This window comes from Pagrus major, chromosome 13 (assembly GCF_040436345.1).
Source record: "Pagrus major chromosome 13, Pma_NU_1.0".
NCBI classification, from domain to species: Eukaryota; Metazoa; Chordata; class Actinopteri; order Spariformes; family Sparidae; genus Pagrus; species Pagrus major.
Window position 1 is genome coordinate 24,796,695 of NC_133227.1, and position 22,037 is coordinate 24,818,731.

At 39.1% G+C, this 22,037-nt stretch overlaps 1 protein-coding gene across 1 annotated transcript in view; it reads left to right on the forward strand.

Moving 5' to 3' along the window:
• The window catches only part of ncam1a (neural cell adhesion molecule 1a), a 267,736-nt gene that overhangs the window by 214,166 nt on the left and 31,533 nt on the right, over positions 1 to 22,037 (forward strand). Inside the window, exons 10-15 of the mRNA XM_073479183.1 lie at positions 2,486 to 2,670; positions 3,354 to 3,450; positions 6,435 to 6,602; positions 12,217 to 12,342; positions 17,607 to 17,654; positions 20,014 to 20,016. Of these exons, the coding sequence (XP_073335284.1) occupies positions 2,486 to 2,670; positions 3,354 to 3,450; positions 6,435 to 6,602; positions 12,217 to 12,342; positions 17,607 to 17,654; positions 20,014 to 20,016 (627 nt within the window). The remainder of the gene's footprint in view (positions 1 to 2,485; positions 2,671 to 3,353; positions 3,451 to 6,434; positions 6,603 to 12,216; positions 12,343 to 17,606; positions 17,655 to 20,013; positions 20,017 to 22,037) is intronic.

Genomic DNA, 22,037 nt, shown 5'->3' on the forward strand with positions numbered 1-22,037 from the left:
AGCCCTCTCCCAGTTTCCTCCCAGGGTCACAATTCTCCCGCATTTCTCCTGACTTAAGACAATTTTTCACACTTTTCCCCATTTTATTTATCACAACCTGTTCCTGGCTATCAGCGTGCAGTCTGCTGTGCTGTTGCGCCTCGTCATCCTCAAGCAGTGAGAGACAGACAGAGAAATGAAGAAGAGACAGAATATTGAAACACATTTCAGACGCCTTCGAGAGAAGAATTCCCTTTTCTTACGTAAAGTTTTAAAGGAAATGTGATGTAAAGTCTGCCACGGCGATTTTCCTGTCAATCACAGGGGGTAGGTCCTCTGGAACCCTGCTTTGGTCACGATATTCTGTTGTTGAGGTCTCAAGGTTGGCAGGGGAGGGTGGGTTGTTGTCCTGTGAAAACCATGTACGAATTTCTGAAAAGTCATGTTTTCATGAACTTAGAAAAACAGCCCTGTTTTCAGCTTTGTGACAACGTGTTTTTCCAGCTTATCCGAGAGAGTTTTAAATAGTTTATTTCACTGAAGAAATAAGAGAATTTTCTCAACCCATAAAGAAACACTTAAACCTTCAGTTTGTCAAACTCATTCACATTCAAAGCCACCAAATGTGGAGATACATGGACAGGAAGGATATGGACAATTTGAAGATGTAAAGTAACCAGTGACCAAAACTCTCAGACAAATGTAGTGGAGAGAAATAGTACAATATGTATCTCTAAAATGAGGTGGAGTAGAAGTACTGTATAAAGTAGCGTGAAATGGAAATAGAAGTAAAGTACAAGTACCTGGATTTTGCACAGGACTTGTAATAATGGCACTCTGGCCTGTCAGGCATGAAAGTCTTTGTTATTTCCTTGCTTGTGCAGCTCTCAGTTGCATGGTCTTACTATTTGTCACAAGTCAAATAGGTAAAAAGGCAATCTGATGTCCCATAAAACCAGCATAGGTTGTCTTTAAAACCTTAATGGATATCATAAACCACCTGGCCTTAAATGTATAGAAGTAAAACAAATACAGCCGTTAGGTTAGACTACACTGAGCATTTTTGTTTTACCATTAACATTGCAGGTTCTGTCAGCGTTGCCATGATTGCTCCAGCTGTCTCTGGCAGTGTGTCGTAAATGACTTTTTTGATTACAAAGATTTCTAAATGAACTATCTCACCGGTAGCGCTGATAAGATCTGCAGGAAATACTGAAAAAAGCAGCTTCAGGGAGGGAAGAAAATATTGTCAGCCTACAAATGAGTTGCTCCTGCAATAGGAGACTGTGTGGCCTCTCGCAGCTGACTGATTCTTATCAGTCCTGGGGAGTTTTCGCACAGAGATTTGCTGGGTTTGATGATAACGTGTATGTTTGTGTAAAAAGGGATATAGAATCAATAGAGCATCTCCTCTTTCCCTGGAATCAATGCAAGATTCAGCAGTGGATTATGGCAATATTACATTCAGTCTCTGTTAGATGTTGGCAAAATAAATCTACAAACCAGAGCCTCGGAGACCACTCAGTGTTTGCAACGATTCGCTGGTCCCACATACGTGTTTGATGCGAAAACCCTCACGTTGAACTAGAATTTGAGCTGATGCCCACCTCGACAGCTCGTCTAGCTCTAAGCATTTTCAAGACCCATCGCTTTGTTAGCCGTCCCGGACGAGAGGACGGTTTTCAGACACGACTGACTTTATCTTAGGTCTTATGCAGAAATGTGGATTTCCGTACATAACAAACGTATAACATTTAATTTGGCGATCAGGTTGAGTGAGCAGAACAGCAATACTGACATTCCAAAAATGGAGTGTTATGATTAGCTGGAAAGAGTTCCTTATTTTAAAGCTTTAAACAGAGATAAAAAAGTAAACATGTACAGTAAATCACATCCATGGTCTTGGGGTTAAGGTCTAGCTGAATAGATAATTTCCCTCATCTCGATGGTGCTGTCTGAATATTTTAGACAGCACCAATATTTTACATTTTCTCACTTTTTTTATTGAACTACTTCAACTTGTTAATTGTTTGTTCCTCATTTTATTTGCACTTACCTGTTACAGCAGACAGTATGTCTAGTATATGTACATAGCAACGTACAGTAATGTCTGGATGTCGACATTGCCTGTTAATGATGTATAGTGTAAATGCAGTAGATTTTTTTTTGCTTTCTTTAAATCTAAATATTTTTCACATTCAGACAGTTTCCAATTTAAGTGGTCAAAAAAAGAGAAAGTATGTAAATGTTTTTTGACTGTTGCTGCTGGCTGCTTTGCAAAAGTCTGCCTTTTAAAATTGTGAATGTTCAGTACTTATTATTGTTAAAAAAGCATACATTCTTGCATTTTGTATTATTCCCTGTGGTCAGTTGATTGCAGACATCCTTCTCTAGTGGCCATAAGACCCGGACTGAAAGAGCAAACGCTTGAGATTATCAGTAAAAGGTTCCAAACATGCCTGCTGTGATGTTTACTATCTTTCCTCCCCCTTGTGTGTTGCTGCAGATGCTCCAAAGCTCCAGGGCAATGTGGCGTGGTACACGTGGGAGGGGAACCCGGCCAACATCAGCTGCAGGGTGGAGGCTCACCCCAGAGCCACAGTGGTTTGGTACAGAGATGGCCTCCCGGTGCCCTCTGCCAACTTCACCAACTTGAAGATCTACACCACACCAACCATCAGCTACCTGGAGGTCTGCTGCACCTCACTGACACACACAAAGGGAATAGTTAATAGAACACAAAGAGACTGCTTATGCTCCAGTTGTGGCAGGGCACGTCAGCGTTATTAGATATTGTGTCTGCAACAGCTGTAAACATCACCCATTAGAAGCAATACTCGCTAGCTTTATGTTCCACTTTAGTGTCAGATGATTCCACCTGCTGAAGCTTTATGGAAGGCTCACTCGTATATTTTTACCATTTCTAATGGAGTAATTTAAAATGGAAAAGAAAACAATCTAGTGGTAATTTTAAAAAGGAAATTCTGTTTGTTATTCATAGCATGAAACAGAAAAACACACTTCCAGGGAGATTAGTGAGTGTCCTGAATAATGAATAGCTTACAAGTAGTTCTCATAGCAACTCTGAATCAAGGACAATCATAGACATAATATTGAGTATAGAGTTCTAGATATTATGTTAACGGTCCACTGTGTAATAATTAGGTCCTGCAGTGGACCCCTGTACAGCCGCACACTGAACCACCAGTGATCAGCCATGAGAAACCTACTGAACGAGTCAAAGACAATAATTAATGATGCACATATTCAAGTTCTTCAGAGGTCTTTTTTGTCCCTCATGGTATTTTTGACCTCGTTCAACTGCAGTGCCTGGCATCAGCTGCGGTTTGTCATTGTTTTTGTCTTTTTCTCAGGTTACCCCCAATTCTCAGGATGACTTTGGGAGCTACAACTGCTCAGCAACCAACGCGATGGGCACCGAGTACAAGGAGTTCCTCCTCATCGAAGCAGGTCTGTTCACAGAATAATAAGCGTTGCATTGAACTGAATGTTTGGAGGGTTTTTTCTTTTTTTTTTTCAAATTAAACAACAGTTTCAAGAAAATGTATAATAGTGGGGTTAAGTTGGAAGTGTTTGACTTCACAAATCATACATGCAAGAAGTCAACATATTGTCATTTTGCCTCAAGAAAAATATAATCAATGTTTATTTTGGTTGTACATCAGAAATATATTTAGAAATCTAATACTTAAATAGATCTTTGCATATATTGATTACTCAATAATATATTTTTGTATATAATATGGTAGTATTTTTACAATATATGAAAAACAACATTAGGTATTTTTGTCAATACATATAGATAGATAGATAGATAGATAGATATGTGTACATATATATATATATATATATATATATAGATATATATATATATATATATATATATATACATATGTTCAATAATGCACTACAACTTGGTTCCATCTCTGTTTTGTTTGTATTTGTGGGAAGATCTGAAACATCCACTTATGTCCAAAACAACTCAGGAAGGTGCTGATTTTCTTGAGATGCATTATCGGGTTGTTGTGAGAAAGATCTGCTTTTTGGCCGCATACAAATTGAAACTGATATTACATTTATGTACGAGAGAAGACGGCATGTGAATCGAAAAAATAAAGTCCGAACATGCTCAGAATCACACTTCACAGCACAGGCAGGCCCTGGGAAGAAATTAAAGTATTTAAAGTCTCATTTTCTTTGCACATGGTTTGTGTGCTTGATTTGGTTTACAAGAACAGTTTAGGACCTGATAGAGGAGCTGGTCACTCAGGACCCTGTCTGAATAAAGTGTAGTCCAATTAATTGTGCTAACAACATCTGCTGCCACTGTGTACTGTACTGTTTGCCCTTTGAGGTGTTTTCTCTCTGCTGTTTTCATTTGGTGCATAACTCATCAGTATGCCTAATGTCACTCCTTTTCGACCACAGTTGCACTAAAAGGGTACCGCAAAGAACCCTTCAGATATCTCTTCACACCTTATTCTCCACGTTGATGTGTCAATGAGAAAATCATGTACCATGAGGCAAATATTCGTTTCCAGGGTGATTAAACCGTCTCTGTGATATACAAATGGCACACTATCGGGTTTATCATTACAGTGAGAGGATAATATTCAGTGGTGTTGCTGTAGTGAGTGGCCTGTAGGCATTCATAAATGGATTGATGATTAGTTGATTTGTTCACCAGCACTGAGAAACATCTTGTGTTGCTTTCTATTGACTATCATTAGTAACATCTTGTTAATCCGCCCATTAGATTTATTTATTTTATTTTTTTTGTTCGAGTTTTAGCTTGATAGAAGCACCAGTAGAAAGGTCAGGGAGTCATTGAATTCATTATTCCCTGGAAAGAATAAACAAAGTGTATATAATGTTCTGAATAGAGGCTCTTAACAAAATTCAATGGATGGTCATAACACCTACGACCACACTGATGACCATCATTAGGCCCGACCACTGAAAAACTTTCAAAAACAGCCTCATACTGTCTACAGGAGGGCACTAAATTGTGTAGGGTGCACCATTTCTGTGACCTACCGTAATGACTCAAAGTGCAACTCAGGCCAGACTTCAATCTCTTGCTGCAGACTCATTCAGGAATGTCCAACAGATCTTCACCAATTTGGTGACCGAAGGGTTGCCAGCACCACAATTGTGAAAGGCGCTGATTGGGAACAGTACATTATCAGTGGCTGCTGCCGTGGCCAGTATCAATCTGAGCCAAACCCATTAGCTCCTCTCAGGCTTTTAAATGTGATTCACTCCCTGCCAAAGCACATAGACAGTATCATAAGGCACACATGACTGTATAGTCCTGTAACCCTACATCGTATAGAGACTGAATCCCTTGTCATCAAGTTTTATTTTGAAGGCCGACAAGTTTTATTTCCAATCCTCTCACATAACACCCAGCTGTGTATTCATTGTCTTTCAATAAGTAGCTTGTCATAAAATGTTACAATCAAGTTTTAAATCAAATGATTTAAAAACAACACTTGATACTGGTGCTGTGCAAATGTCATAATGTCATAAAAAGTCACAATAACAACAATTAGAGGCAATTAAATAAAATACAAAGCAGAAATGTAAGACAGAATAAAGCCTGTGTGAAAACTGAAACAAGTCCAGTTGCCTACGATACAGCACTTAGAATTACCATGACCTTCATCAACTTGTGTTAACAATTTCCAAAAAATCAAATATTATGAGTACTAAAGCGACTAAGAGCAAACAAAAGGGATTTAAAACATGTACGTCTCAAGTTTCTTTCTTTAAAGTGTCAGCGTGGGGGGGGGGACATTTGACTTAAAGCAGAAGGTTGTTCCAGAGATTTATCGCTGCCACTGCAAGGGCGAGATCTCTCAATAGCCTTGATCGTGGAACAGTTAAAGTCAGTTGTTCTGAGGATCTAAGAGGCCTCGAGCTGGAGTAGGAGCAGAGAAGTTGTGAAATGTACAGGAGTGCCAGACGGTGTAAGGCTTTAAAAACAAATAAAAAAAACCTAGAAGTCAATCCTGTGTCTGAGAGGCAGTCGGTGCAGCCGGTGCAGGCGCTGGAGTAATGCTGGCTCTCCTTGTGGTATAAACAACAGATTTAATAGATTCCATTCACTTGGTCATATTGGGCTAACGCAAGATGTAAGCGAATAAGTTATTATTTTATTTAGTTTGTCAGTGAAGTTTTATTTGCTACATTATACGTCTATATAATGTCAATCTGTGTCATATCACTCACAGCAGCGAGTGTGATGGCTAATCAATCAAAAGAGTGAACTGGATTTTCATAATCTCCCTGTAAACATCCTGAATACATGGCTGAAGTACATATCTGACTTGATCAAGTAGAATATTTGTGAATCATTACATTTCAGTGCTAGTTCTTTGGATGAGCTTGTGAAAAGAAGAAAAATATTGTTTTTTTTCCGTCTGTTGCAGATGTGCCTACAACACCGGAGCTTTATAAGGTGGAACCTTTCTCCAGCACAGCGGTGGTACAGTTTGGGGAACCTGAAGCCACAGGTGGGGTGCCCATTATCAAGTACAGAGTGCAGTGGCGCTTGGCTGGCCAGGACTGGACTGAGAAGGAGTACAGCGCTGAGGATGGTGAGTCACCCATCTCTTCTAACCAGAACCCCTCCCTTGATTTACTTCTTCACTTCATTTTTAAAAGAAATCTCAGTCTGGGCTCTTTTTTTTTGCATTATGCGGTGACGTAGATTTCTGCTCTGATGTGATTCGCCGTTGAATGAGTCTTGATGTCCCTGAGTCATCACCACTTACTTACATTTCCCCTGAAAGCCTTGAAGAAGGTTTTAATCAGGCAAAAAATGGATATGAGGGATGTTATTAAATTCTGTCCTCAGGCTCAGTGTTTTCTGCTGTCTCTTAGAATGCATCACCTGCATTAGCTACACCTTAGTACATCTTTTAGACCATTTTAGACACATCATGAGTCATGACACATCCTGCCTCTCTGACAAAGTTCTACTCAGTATCCGATGTCTGTTGAAAAAATGTATCAATAAATCAGTTTGGAAACATTAACTATAAAATAAGGAACGGCGCTTCTAGTCTGAAAACTAAAGGCTAATGCGGACGTGCCTTCTGGTTTTCAAAAAGAGGTCAGATTTTATGTAAGCTTATGAGAAAATAACCCTACTTCTCACTGTATTTATTACCCTAGTGAACAGTTTCCTAACAAGTATGTGGTCTTAATCGCTGGTTTGAAGTCTTTTTCGATACAGCGTGATGCTCATTTTGTGGGTTATGGTCCAATTTAGACAAAAGTAGACCATAAAGCGGGAATGCTTGAGATGTTGCTACCTTGTGATTGACGATGGAGGATGGTTCTCGGCCCAGAATAGACTTCATTAACTTTTGGTGGATTAAGGGATGGATCCAGAAATGTTTCTTGCTTACTTTAACATTATAAGATAGAATAATAATAATAAGAATAATGCATGGATCTTGATCTAAAAAATCTTGCGAATTTAAGTATCTATGAGAGTAAAAATTCAGATCCAGAGGATTTAAATATGTTTAATTTGATACTGGATTAGGCTTGATTGAATTAATGGGAATATTGAGCCTTGGTGGAGGTATGCACTCTACTGAGTGCCATTCTACCTTTTATAATGATAATAATTATTATTATTCTAGATTCCTTTTCTTTAGAGTGCATCTCCTACATGAAAGAAATATGGGCCAAAGCTGCAGAAAACATTTGAGCCAGCAATAACCGTTAATCCAAACATGACAGTAGCTGATGTCAGGAGGAGAGGTGGAACACAGTGTAGCCTAAATGACAGTCGGCTCAGACGCTGACAGGCCCCAGATAATATCCCCGTCCCACTGAGGGTTTGTGGCTCTTACAAATCTGGATGGTTCTCGTCCTGTCTGCCACATGGGACGTATCAGTCAAGGGCTGACAGGCTCCGCTGTCAGCTCAAGGCCCAGGAGCCGCCTGTCATGCGAGCGGATACACAAAACAAAACACATGCAGCCATGCATCAACAGGAAAACGTTAGCAAAAATATCTCATTCAACCACATCAGCTGTTCCACATCTGATAAATTAAAGCCTTTCCAAAACCCACATACACTGAATGAACCTTGTCTGTTGCACTGTATTGTATGTTTGTAACATTCATTTTTAAAATCAGGAATACCAAAGGCCTACTTATTAAGCTACAACATGTGAGTGATAAAGGAAGTATATTGTTACTGATACAGAATTATTAAGTGGGTAAAAATGTGTCAATCAACACAAGGACTGCTGAGTTTCAAGTGTCTCTCATGATATTGTGAACCAGGGCTGCCATCATATGTTTGAAAGCAGTACTGCCTGTTATAGATACCACACCCATCACTGTGGGTCCATATATACATATCTACATCTGCAGTGTGAGTGTTCATAAAGCTACAAGTTAAAGTACATGTGCCATGCTTTATACTGTACACTGTAAACATGTCTATTAACACCTCATATTTTATGTTTTGTGCATTTAATATGTGCTTGGATCATATACAGTAGGGTCTGTACTGTAGTAAACATCAATATACCGTAGCTAAATTTATAAGGCAAATAGAACCATAAACCATAAAGACAGCAGGCTTGATGTCATTTCAATATGTCACAAGCGTGCACAGAGGGTAATGAATACATTGTGTCTTTGTCATTTGTGTAATTTTTTCTGATCATCAACAAATCCCACAAAAAAGACCAAAACCAACAATGTGATGGGGCTTAACAATGTGTTAAGTCCCAAACCCACTCTTCTAGAAAATGTAAATCTTTAGAAAAGCAGGTGACAAATATATAGTTTAATTTATTAACTGGTCAAATGATTTAATAAAAAAGCTGGTCATGGTAGTTTTTAGCAAAATATTAAGTTGTGGTAAAATGAACAGTGCCTTTGCTGGGGACTATTTAAGACAGCAGGAAGATACATGCGGGACTGATTCAAAATAAATTACAGCCACTGTGTTCATGGTAATGAAGCAACATGTCAGGGTGCCATTGTGATGTGTTTATAATAGTTTTTTGTGTATCAACTGAGTTTTATGACAAGAGGAAAAAAAGATAGATGAGGCTTTGCCGACACAAACGATTCTTGTCATTGTTGGTTTTGGTCTTTTTGTGGGATTTGTTGCCAAAAAAAAAAGAATATTTTCCAGCAGTACCATAATCCACACAAACAAACACATGTTTTTACATCAGTAAAAAGCTGTGTAACTTCTTTTTTTTACCAGTTTATTATTGCGCTTGAGGTCCTGAGATTCCTCTTTTTTATGATCCTAGCATTCAAGACTCCAGGTATGAAAAGAAATAAAGTGCTTCTTGGCACAAAGACATGTCAATTATTGGAGAATATCAGAACTGCCATCTTCACTATTGCTCTGGACAAACCTCTTCGAGAGAAGTATTCGTTTGTTGGGACTATTTCTTAGGTTGAACATAGTTCCATTAAAGGTTCCATGTTATTTTAATCTTCAGGTTCATGATTTTATTTTGGCTGTTTACTAGAAAAATGTGTACTTGCTGTAATGTTGCAAAAAACACATGATTTTTCTTATACCAGTCATAGCTGCAGAACCTCTATTCACCTTCTATCTGAACGCTCTGTTTTAGCGCCTGGCCCTTTAAGGCCCCCCCCCCCCCCCCGACAGAGCCCTGTCTGCTCTGATTGGTCTGCTCTCACAGGTGTTTCCACATCAGCTCTCCTAGTGTTCTTGAAAACCACAGCTTCTCTGAGGGAATGGCTGACTGTATAGTTGAGACATCACAACTGTACAAAAGCCCTTACTATTTTTTAAAGCACAGTATCTGACTTCCGGCTGTGTGTATTTTGTGTTTTGGATTAAGCTTTCTTATACATTCACAGCAAAAAAGACATGGAAGTCTCACTTTCAACAATATGGGACATTAAAACTGTTAAATCTGAGGTATATGCATTATTATTGGTAGCTAAATGTTTTGGGAGATTTTCGAAAAACACTGCTGTTAAACTTTTGGAATGAAATTTGTCAATGCCCTGAGCACCACAAATTTAAATTCCATTCACGTCCATTGCGTTTGGCTGCACGGTGACAAGAAACCTCCAGTTTTGCCTCTGACTATCATCATTTCCGATGTGTGTTGCCTGTAATACCTTCAATGATAGATTTCTCAGACAGCAGCACATAGAGTTTGATGCTGCAGTTGGCTTTCACTGTAGCATCACAATGATTAACACACACCAAAGTCAGTCGAGTTTGTAACGATTGTTATGATTTGTGGAGATAACCTTTTGGAGAAGCTGAGGAAACCGGCAGGTGGTAATCAGTGCTAAATTACTCAGAGCGGCTGTAAATCTCATCTGAACATGAGTGGTTTCAGCAGTGACATCAGTTTTACTGATGTTGGTGATGCTAAAAGACCAGTTGTGAATTAATTTGGCCTCTTGCATTTTAGCTGTATTCATACAGCCTCCCTGAGCAGTCACTTACGCATGGTTCATTCTGCAAGTGTTTCTGATTGAGACCTTAATGCGAAACACATTTAGAATTTTCTAAGAGTCAGTGTAATCGAAAAAATTTTCTAAGCTGTTTTGCAACAGGGCCTTAATTTGTTCTCAGCCATGAAATTACTGTTCTTTGTACAACACAGTGAGATATCATTTTATGACAAAAGTCAGACACACGTTATATCCTGATTGAAATCCGACGGTGCCTTGCTAATATGGAAATAACAGTCTGTCTAATGAAATACTAATGAATAGATATAAAAAAATGTCTAGTAAAATCGTATTCTTTTCACCTCTAGAGGAAAAATATTTAATTTTGACACTAAAATAAATTATTTACATGATATGTATTGTATTTGAAGCTATCAAAATGCTTCTTGGTGGGTGATAACTGTTATAAATACATCCCTGATAGCTTTCTTTCTGCACTACGTGTCACACTTTTGCGTTACAATTTATCTTTAATCTTTTATTCTCATACACCACCAAACCCCACTATAATTAGAACCTGCCCTTTCCTTGGCATTTTGTCATCATGACACTCTGCTTTGCCCTTGAGCTCAATGGCCACTATTACATGCAGGTGTACCACTGGTCAGCACAATCTGCCTTCTTTTGCTTCCATTGGTGATTGAGTCTCCATGGACAAATTCAGTTCAGAGTATATCACAGCGTACCTGTGAAGTCAGAAACATGACGAGTTTCAGCCAGCCTGGACTCATAGGTGACTTGCAGGAAATGATGTAAAATGCAACGAATGGACTTTCTGTCTCGAAATAATGATCACAGCACCGGTGGTAAAAGCACGTACAGCTCACACCTATGTTGTCAGTTGAGATCAACATGTACAAATCAATACATCAGAATAGGCACATTTCAAGCTAGACAGACATCTGAGAGCATATTTTTCATTCTCATGGAGTTGTGAAAATCTTTCTTGAATAACCACAGTGGAACATAATAGAGTACAGATTGGTAGATGCAAGACAGCAGGAAATACATGATTTGGTACCGTAAACATGATGGTAGTGAATGTTAAAAACAGGAGGAGAAAGCAAACAAGGAGCCAAAGACACAAGCACAGCGAAAGCAACACAAATAAAAAGACAATGACAAGGTAATTGCAATGGTGTATTATAGTAACCAAGGGAAGACTTGCGCATATACGTATGAGTAAGACATTTCAGTTATGTTCACATTTTGATGATTATAAGTGGGAAAACAAGGCTTTGTGTAAACAAAATTAGACCCAATTAGCTTCCACAAAGTGGTTCTTAGTTCTTGGATCCCACATGGAATAATTACAAAAATAAAAATTGTCAGCAATTTAAGATCACACAGAATCAGTGGAACAAAAAAAAAGGCAAACAGAGATACAGATACAGAGTGTCTCATCAGAGTAAACTCATCTCGAAAATGAAAAGCCTAACCCTATGTATTTGAGATCCATTGGTGTTTGTTTCAGGGACTTTTTGACAGAAAATCTGCTTTTGAATATTATGCAGGTAGACCAGTTGCAGACTGTCCTCCCAGGAATACATGTATGCATGTTTGGTTAAATGCCTAATAAGGTCTGTGTTTGCAGTCAGTGTATACTACTTTATTACAGAAGGAACTGACCATTTGCACAGTTTACCATAGCATATATTGTTCCTTATTCAGCATTTATTCCCTGTACTCCTGCATGGAATAACACCACCTCGCCTCCAACAGGTTTGAACCAGATCACCATCCTGGGCCTGAACCCAGAGACCACCTACGAGGTCAGGATTTCCGCCATCAACGGCAAAGGTGAAAGCGAGAGCACCCCGGCCAAACCTTTCACGACCGAGCCAGTCCGTAAGTACTGCCCTCACCGCTTGTGTCCCCGCTTCCAGTAAGCGCTCCTCTGACCCCAATGCTTTGAACCTAATGCTGTTGCTCACTCTACCGCCTGCTCGTGTCTAGCTGAGCCCAGATGCTTTCACCCCTACAGTCCTCTAGTCTCACGCCAAGCCCCAGTGCGGTCCTTCTCCAGCCAGGTCACAAGGAACGATAACTCATGATGCCACTGCCACTTCATGATCTAATGTGGTTAATTAACTTTGCAAAGTATAACTTGTGTATCCTTCATCCCTGAACAGTGTTTTATGTCTTTTTCCTCACGGGTGTGTAAGGCAGACTATGCATCCTTCCATTTTGCAGAGTCCTGCCTTTTAGCCCAACTCAGGTGATTTAGTGAAAGCATTCTGGGAAGTACTTGTGCATTCTTAAGGTTGATTTATACTTGAATGTGGAGTGTCAGCTCTGTATTTATAGTTCAGTGACAGCTCGCATTGTTAATAAAGCAGCCAGAGGTCAAGCCCTGCTGAAGATTGTTCATATTTCGTGACGGCAATGGCAGCGCATGATGAAATGCTGGCAGAGGAGGAAATTTTCTATTTGGACGAAAGTATGGCAGGAGAAAGAGTCACAAGGGAGATACAAGGAGAATGCCTACTTGTCAGGCAGATGAGAAAAGATTTAACCGCGTTGCATTTGTTCGTAAACGACCATGACACCCCGCAGCAGTTTGCTAGATTTTATCGAGCAACGTGCTGTGTCTTGTTCACACCATAGGAGTTTTTCTTGGTGAATAATCCTGCGTCAAATCACAGCTGTGTTAGACATATGGCATCGTCTGCAACCTTACATCAAGGAGCAGGTGCACAACACCTGTCATCACCAATCAGACTGTCAGCTTGACATAAAATGTGTCAACTTTCTGTTTATTTACGTGCAATTATGTGAGATGATGTTTTCTATTTGAAGAATAAATTAGGCCCAATCATCTCGAAAATCTATTTACATTTATCCAGTAAGTGTTTAATACCAGATAATGGCACAATCACATTGTGACATGGGAGTTCTCACTTCCGAAAAATAATGTGTGATAATGGACCTTTTACAGTCCTTGTTCCCTATGTGTCATGGCGACTTATGGTGTTAGTTCTTGAGCAGTTGTGAACGATCACTCTTTATTATTATAAGACATTAAATCCAATGTGGATTGAAGCGAGTCATCAACAAGGCGGTATAAGAAACATTTAATCAACCCACACAAAGAGTTTGAAGCATAATTCTGCTTCATCATAACTCAAATCAGTTTTATTATGCCTCCGTGCTGGCGATAGTCGTGGCATTTTGTTTTTGGGTTGTCCGTTTGCCGTCCCAATCTTGTGAACACAAAATCTCAAGAACGCTTTCAGGGAATTTCTCCAAATGTTGCACAAACATCCACTTGCACTCAAGAATGAACTGATTAGATTTTGGTGGTCATAGGTCAAAGGTCAAGGTCACTGTGACCTCATGGCTTCCCATTCTCGTGGACGCCATATCTTCAGAACGCCTTGAGGTAACTTCTTCAAATTTGGCACAAATGTCCACTTGGACTCAAGAATGAACTGACAAAATGTTGCTGGCCAAAGGTCAAAGGTGACTGTGACCTCACAGAACACACTTTTGGCCATTACTCAAGAACAAAATTGTAATTTTAAAGTTATGACTTTTTATATCAAAAAGGTCAGAAGTCAGCTTCACTAAAGTTATGATTTTTTATTTCAAAAAGGTCAGAAGTCAGCTTCACTTTGATATCATGAAATTATGTAAAAAATGTTCTGGCCATAAGCCATAACTCAGGAACAGAAAGCTGACTGGTGTGTGGAGTCATACAACCACAAGGTGGTAATTGTAGTTGGCTATGATTGCACTGTCATCCCCAAAGTAACTTCTGTGATTTGGGACATGGCAACATTGTTCCACCAAAGCCAGGAAACAAGATCAGTAACGTGATCAGTGAGTCTGAAAATGAGCTATCAGTTTTGAGGTTAAACAAAACGTGAGCACACCAGAAATGTTAGTAATAAACCCTTATTGTGTAGGAAATCTGTGCATGCAGAGAGTTAATCTGTAAATGTTGAAGGATGTTAACAATGGACAGTCGGAAATAGTTTCACAGTTTCTCTGTTTTCTGATTGTCTGACTGTGTTCCAAATTAGATGAAGCTTCACATGTTGTGTTTACTGATAGAAATACCAAATATATTATACCAAAACTGTACTAAACCAGAATGATCCTTTTATCCATCCATCCTCTGCAGAGCAAATTTCTCCCGGCTACAATTAGACAGCAGACCTATTTCTCACTCAGCATTTAAAATCAGGGTCATGAATAAATCTTTGTTGTAGTTAGTACCCGCCTCTATGTCATGCCTCCATCTGTGCTTCATCACCCCACTGCTTCTGTAGAAATAGCTCCCCTCCGCATCCTCTTTATTTGGCCTGATTCCCTAAAGCCGGAGAGAGACTTTGTCCTACTTCAAGATGTTTTAGCGAAAGTCAGTGTCTGATGAGTTTATTCTAGTCTAACTAGATTGTATCATTTACAGAAATCCAATGAAAACACGATGCATGTTTCTGCAAACCACAGATATGTCAGGTTAAATTTTAAATCTTATATTGTCAAAGTATGGTGCTTATGGTCTGGTTAGATTTAAGCACGTTTTGGCTCACCTGCTTCAGTCGCCACAAGCACATTTGGAAGTTGTCTCATTAAAATTAGCCATCTCACCGAGCTTTAACACCACCACCCCTCAATCTCACAATTTGATTTAGACATGACAATATTGTAAAAATGTCAGAATGGTTAGTATGAACCATAAACATTTGGATCTATCCGTGGTTTGCAGAAATGGAAAATGCCAACATTTACTTCTGGCGACTGGTCTGAGAGTAGCACTGGAGGATTGTCATCCATAAACCCAATGTCTTTTTAAGAAAACACTGAATCCCTTTTTGTGACCAAAGTAGCATCTGAGCTTGAGGTCAAAAGACCAATTTTTAATTTGGATGGTAATACAGTACCAGTATTAGCTGCAGAACAAACAGAAGCACGACTTGCTGTTGACAGAAAGTCCAATAAGGCACAGTCGCTGTGTGACAGAGGGTTAATGATGTGGCAGGACAGAGCTGCCCTCTTTCATTGTTCATGTTTCTCATTTCATTGTCTTTGTTCCCTCTTTTTATTTTATTGTTTTCTCATCATGGTTTTCCATCTGTTCTGTATTCCATTGGACTTCTCAGAGTATTCTTTGACAAGTAAGTTTCTTTTCTCCCTGTCTTCTCTGGTTCATTTTCCTTTGTACTTGTTTCCATCTCCACTGCATTTATTTGCTTTGATTTCACCATTGCACAGCTTTGTAAAGAAACATGTAATGTAACAATGATCACAACATGTCTTCCGTGGACGAGAAATCATCAGAAATTGTTACAGGAAACAAAAATATCAGCATTTCATTACCCGTTGTACTAGTTTTGCAGACAGGAGTCCGTTTAGTTACTCTAATGTAGCTTCAGGTTTGTTTAGCAGTGTTATCGATTAATGTGACAAACTTACGGTCTGTAGCAAGTGATTTGCCTGAACTGTAGTTATAAGTGCTTCTTAAGTATTGTTTGCTCGTAACATTTCTTGTGGTGTCTCTCTAGTACAAAGTATAATGCACTTGTGCACTGCAGCAGTTCAGCCAATGAGTGTAATATCAGGTCTTTAGAGAAGGTATTCTGTCTTCAGAGACATGGAAGAGGATTAAAGTGTAATTCTGTGGAATTAGAATATTTACAACTTTGGCAACTTTGCACATAAATCTCCCTGAATGGAAACATACGGTTAAGATGTGCAGATCTTCAATTCCCAGATATCTTTAAGATTCCCATCTGTGCTTTCATTTTGGTATTGGCCATTAACGACAATTGTGAGGTAGCAAGAATGCATATTAAGAAAGACTGGCTTCCTTAGTTTCTGTTTAGGTGCAGTCGGGGAGGAGCTGCAGCTGTCTTTGGACAGAGCAAATGCTTACTGCTTCACAGGAAAAGGTTTTTTAGAAATTGCTCTTAAATCCCCTGTCCCTGATTGGTGTTGCGATGTGGCCAACCACAGTTAAGAGTCTTTTGCTGGTTTGGATCATATTCAGAAAATGACCAGCATGAATATTTAGCTTTTCTACTTTATGAAAATGCACTCACGTTAGCCAGCAAGTTCTTTGTTGTTAACGGATATCATTCAGTTTTGGACCAAAAAGTTATGTATGTGCATTTCTTGTTTTCAGGAGAATAATAATGTTTGTGTTTTGCTTGTAAGAAGCTCCAGAAGAGTGTAGGCAACTGACAACTTGAAGTAATTTCTAGTTGTTGCTGTAAACAAAACCACTGGCACAAAAAAAAAAAAAGGCAGTTGGCACAGGTATGAAAGGAAAGGAAGCTGACGCAGTACACTCACTGCTGAACAAATAATGCAGCACGGGATGGATAAGCCTTACAAGCACTGCAAAACAGATGAAAGAACACAGTCATTGTTCTTTCTTATCTTTGTTTCTCATTGTTGCTTCTTTTGTGTTCAGTAAGCATTAAAGAAACTTAAACGCTCACAGGCACTAGCTCTAAAATGAGAAGAAAACCTATTCCTTTTTAACTTTAAGTTGTACTTTTGGGAAATTTCATCCCAGCCTAACAGTTCAGGAGCTGTGGGCTGCCACCGTCCAGTATTTAGGGAGCACTTCCCGTTCCAAGGCCCGTGCCCTGCTCCTAGGCAAGGGCAATAGTTCTTTACATGTTTATACATAAGATAGTATTCCATATGGATAATAAACATTGTTCTCAGAGTCACACGCTCTAGTCTAGCAAAAGTTTGGTAAGGCATTTACTGTACCATTATCACTGCTGTTATAGATAGCTTCTTAAGAATCCTAACTTTATTGATGGTACTGCGTCCTCTGCTCTGAGTTTGAACTCCCAAGAACACAACTTTAAACTTGGCAAACTCTGTATTGAGACAGGCCTTTATTCCCATTACACATGATGTAACACAAAAAATCTATAAGATGTCCGTGTTGTTGCGTCACAGTGGATAGCACGGTGAGTGTGCTTACAGATCCCGGAGAACAAAAAGGAGTCATTGTTCCACAGGAGTGTTCCAGAGGAGTTTTCTTTATCACTGAGACAGTATAAAAACTAAACTGACCCAGTGCTGACCCAGTGGCTCTTGTTGAGGAGAACTCCAGCTCCTCTCACCATGTTTTCACCATCTTTCAGTTTCATCAGAGATCCCACCCCCTATCGCTGCCACCAGTATGGCCCTTAGTGAGTATGCCAGTCATGCAGTGTGCACTGTGTTTCTCCTCACCTCTTACCTGCTTGGCTTCACAGTTAGTGTAGATGTTCGTGTATTTCTGGTGTGGCTCATAGGCGAGGTCATACACCCTCCTGTAGAGTACAGCCACAGCAAAACAGCAATTTGAGTGTGGCAGTTTACTAGCTTTGCTAACAGTCTTGAAAATGTCATGGATTTATGATTTTACTAACATTTGTCAAAGACATGAAGGTTCACATTCTAACCACCTGATTGTAGTGTTGTGTGTGATATATTTAACACAGTGTGTCCATTTATTATGACTACTTAATGCTCTGATTGTTTTGGAATGAAGTAGATTAAATTGGTCTTATTCTATGTTTGGTGTGACCTGTTGATTGATAGTAGACACAGCACACTCATGGCATTTGACATAAACATTTAGCGATAGTTGGCTCAGTATTAACACCGTATGTTGTGTGTGTGTCATATGATATTCACTGTGGGTGCCGTTTTCTTTCATGTCAGCGTTAATGTCAAATTCAACTGAAAAACCCTGCCCTGTGAAGATAAATTAGCCAGTCTGTCATTCAAGGCCACTAAACACAGATTTTGTTAAAGACACTATTTTACACCCCACAAGTCTACTCTCAACACGACAGAGACAGAGTGTATGTAGTGTGGAAGTTAGACTACTTATTTTTAACATTTGCAGTTGCCACTTATGATTATGTGATGGCACTAATGCTTTATGTAATAGTCGGTTTGGAAATTGGCTCTTCAATTTATTTATTTTTAATCTAAATGTCTTGGTTTGTTGTTATATCCCTCTGAGAGTCTAGCTTAATGCATGACTGTACAAAAAAGTGAGGTACCACCCTGCAGAAATTCCGTCTTCCTCACTGCCGAACCGATATTTGCCTCTCTGCCATAGTTCTTATCTGAACCACTCTGTCACTGTTGATGTTGAATTTACTCGAGAACCCGTCAGTGTTTCTCATCATTGTGTCCATTCAGCTCAGACAGAGTATCAGATCATCTGCCATTCATAGCAGAGCAGTCTTGAGGATTTGGCCTGTCTATGCAGACGGTAATGTGAAGGAAATTCATCATCTTGCTGAGACAGTGAGTCCTTAACAATACAGCTAGGAAATACACTGAGCCAGGCCTCCTTTTCCTGTTTAGAGACTGACACAGATCAGCCCCTGCAAGCACATGATGATATTTTGTCAGTATTTGTGCAAACCTTAGCACTTTAAGGCAACCATATCTGACTGCATATTGCTTTAATTTGAAGTTTACAAAAATGTTAATGTGAGTTACATTTGAGGTAACAGTGTGCAGTGCGTAACCAAACATAACTTGTGTGTTCTTGTGTGTTTGGTACAAGGTCCTCATAGTAACTTTTGCATGTCTTTCGTTGCTCCTTTTGAGATCCTGATGTACTGTTTGAGAAGATTGTGTCCCTGCAGTGTTCCTAACTAAATCTCTCCTTCTGACGACACTTTTAACAACATGTCATATGCAGCCTTGGCTTTAGATTGACCAAGTTGTTATCTATGCTCCAGCGACTACTCTGTGTTTTCTGCAATTGCATCACTCAGAGCAAAATTGCTTTTAGACCATCATCTGATGCAGACCCTTCTTTCTCCCAAAATTTCATGTGTTCACACTGTTGTCTGCTGTGTTGTTTATCATATTTAGTTGGCATGGTTTGTATGCTCAAAGCTGCAGAGTTTCCTCTGCTCTTTTCTTGACCCTGAGTTCTTGTTTGCCTCCCCGAAAACTAACTGTGTTTTTGTCTTTAATGGCTGTCACGGTGTTAAAGCCGACCATATCTCAAATTCAGATCGGGCATTAATGTCACTTCTTAAAATATTAGACTTTGAAGAAAATCTGTCAGAGGAAAGGCTGTTGATTATCTGGATGCATGAGGCAGTTCTCGGTAAATAGTTTTGGTTGTATCTCAAATCTATAACTTAAAATCAACATCTACTTATTCGTTTGCATATTCATTGATTTATGCGACATGTTTCCAAAAACCGAAACCAAAAGCCTGCAACTGCTTCATACATTCAGCAACATGTTTTTATATGTATCCAAAGTATCTGTTTATCAATTTATGTATTTCTCCTGGTTGTTTGTTTTCCTTTCGTCATTTTGTCTTAACCATTCTTGTTCATTTGTTTAATTCTGTTAACATGTTTTCATCATTTCAAAAATGTTTTGTATGTTTCCCATGTGCCCCCCCGCCTCTCCCCGCCTCCCCCTTTATGTTTTTCTTTCAACCAATCATGTGCGTGCACATCATGTGACTTTGTCATATGGCTCTTGCATGGTGCTGATGATGTCGTCTTCGCTGGCCAACAGAAGGTAATTTTTTATTGTTTGTTTAGTTTGAGATGGTAAGATCAGCAGTGATCATTCAGAACAGATTGTTAGATGAGATTCATAGGTGAGACATTAGAACACTCCATCCATCTATAGACTATCCTGTAAATATAAAGTATTTAGCACACATTCACTATTTCAACAGTATTTCATCATCTACCATTCATCTTAAGAATTTCTCTTCCTTCCAGCCAACTATGATCACTGCCCATTTCCACTGCAGTTGTAAAGTAACAACGCAACACTTTTCTCCTCTTAGTGCCTTAAAGATTAATTCTATATTGGAAATATATAATAATTTAAGAAATACCAGCCTGTTCTCACTCCCAACACATCAAATACTCAGCTTGGTCAATGGCCCTGCGGTTCTACCTTTGACGCTGTAGATATCCTTCTAGCATCAATTCTTGAAGTGCCTCTCTAGTGCAGTAGTATAAAGTGAAGAATCGTCAGAGTCTGGGGCTGGTTGGGGTGGTTATGGGTCATAGTGATGAAGCTGAGTTTACTCAGTTCATAGGCTACTAACATAGCTAAACATAGTATAAAAAACATAGTATAAACTTTTCTAAAACCTAACCAAATACTTTTGTGCCTAAACCTAATCAAGTACTTTTTGTACCTTTACCTAACCAAGTACTTTTTTGCCTAAACCCAGCCAAGTAGTTGAAAAAAAAAATCGCAATGTTTTCACAATGTTAATAACAGTCCAAAAGTCATAATTTATCACAATATGTGAACTGTGTGTCAGCGAGATTTATTTTGAAGTCTAACCAGATGTTGCATATAACCTACTAGTGCTAACTTGATCACAGAGTCTTTCATATGCAAAACTGATGCTAGAGGGGTGGGTAGAGCATCAAAGTTTAACGCCTAAGGCCATCAACCAAGCTGCCATATATGACAAGTTGGGAGTGGAAACATGTTGGAAATACACACCAGGGCTGTTAACTCTTTGACCCTGTGTGTTCGACTTGCATTTAAACATGCATTTACATGTATTAGTCCATATCCAGATAAGAGACCCAGATACAGAGAGTGTGTTAACATCACGTGGCCATGGGGTCTTTATTTTGACTCTTCCGAGCTACCTAAAATACATTTGAAGCTATTTGTTACAGCATGTCCTTCAACTCTGATTCAAAGTGAACTACATCTTGTACAAGACTTATTTAATGGTCCCCATCTGTGAAGTAATTTTCTCATATGGTTGCTCTTTTCCATAGAGGCACCAGTACACCGGCCATTTAACTTAGATGGATTGCTCAACTTATTTTTCAAGAAAGAAAACATGTATTATTGGAAATGCACCAAAACACCTGTTCCTTGGAGCTGTTAAATTGCAATGATATATTTTCGCTGTTGCAAAGAAACAGCACAACATATGCTGCAGATTTTAATCGGGCTCACACATTTCATTTCATCTGCTTTTTTTTTTCCAAGTCTCACCTTGCATTTGTTCTCTCACTTTGGTTTCCTTGGCAGCTGAGACTGTTAAGGTTTTTATAGTCACCTCAATCAACCAAAGTGCTATGCCACCCATCATATGAAGGCTGGTTTAAAAATTTCACTTCCTTTCCCCTTTATAAACCAAAGTTATTGAAAAAAATAAATAAACCAAGATTATAAATGAAGAACTGTATTAGCTGGATGAGAATTTATAAGATCATTCAGCATAATAATGCCTGGATTTCTTAAGTGATACACAAAGAATCAGGCAAAACAGGATGATAGTTTGATTTCAAAAGAAACACTTATTTCTTGTAATGTTAGACTCCCTGCTGTGCTTTTGCTCGTCATTCTTGTTTATATAAAACTTTGATTAGAAAATAAATCAGAAATAAGCCGGTTTGAACAGACTTGCTTTTGAACTTTGAAAAAATTAGCTTCCAGTCTTTTTTTCACTTTTGTTATTTACCACAGTTTTCAGTGGCATTGAAACATCACAGGAGCACCCTCACAAAGTGCCACTGACTGCAATCTGCTTCGCTCGCACTGTTGAATGT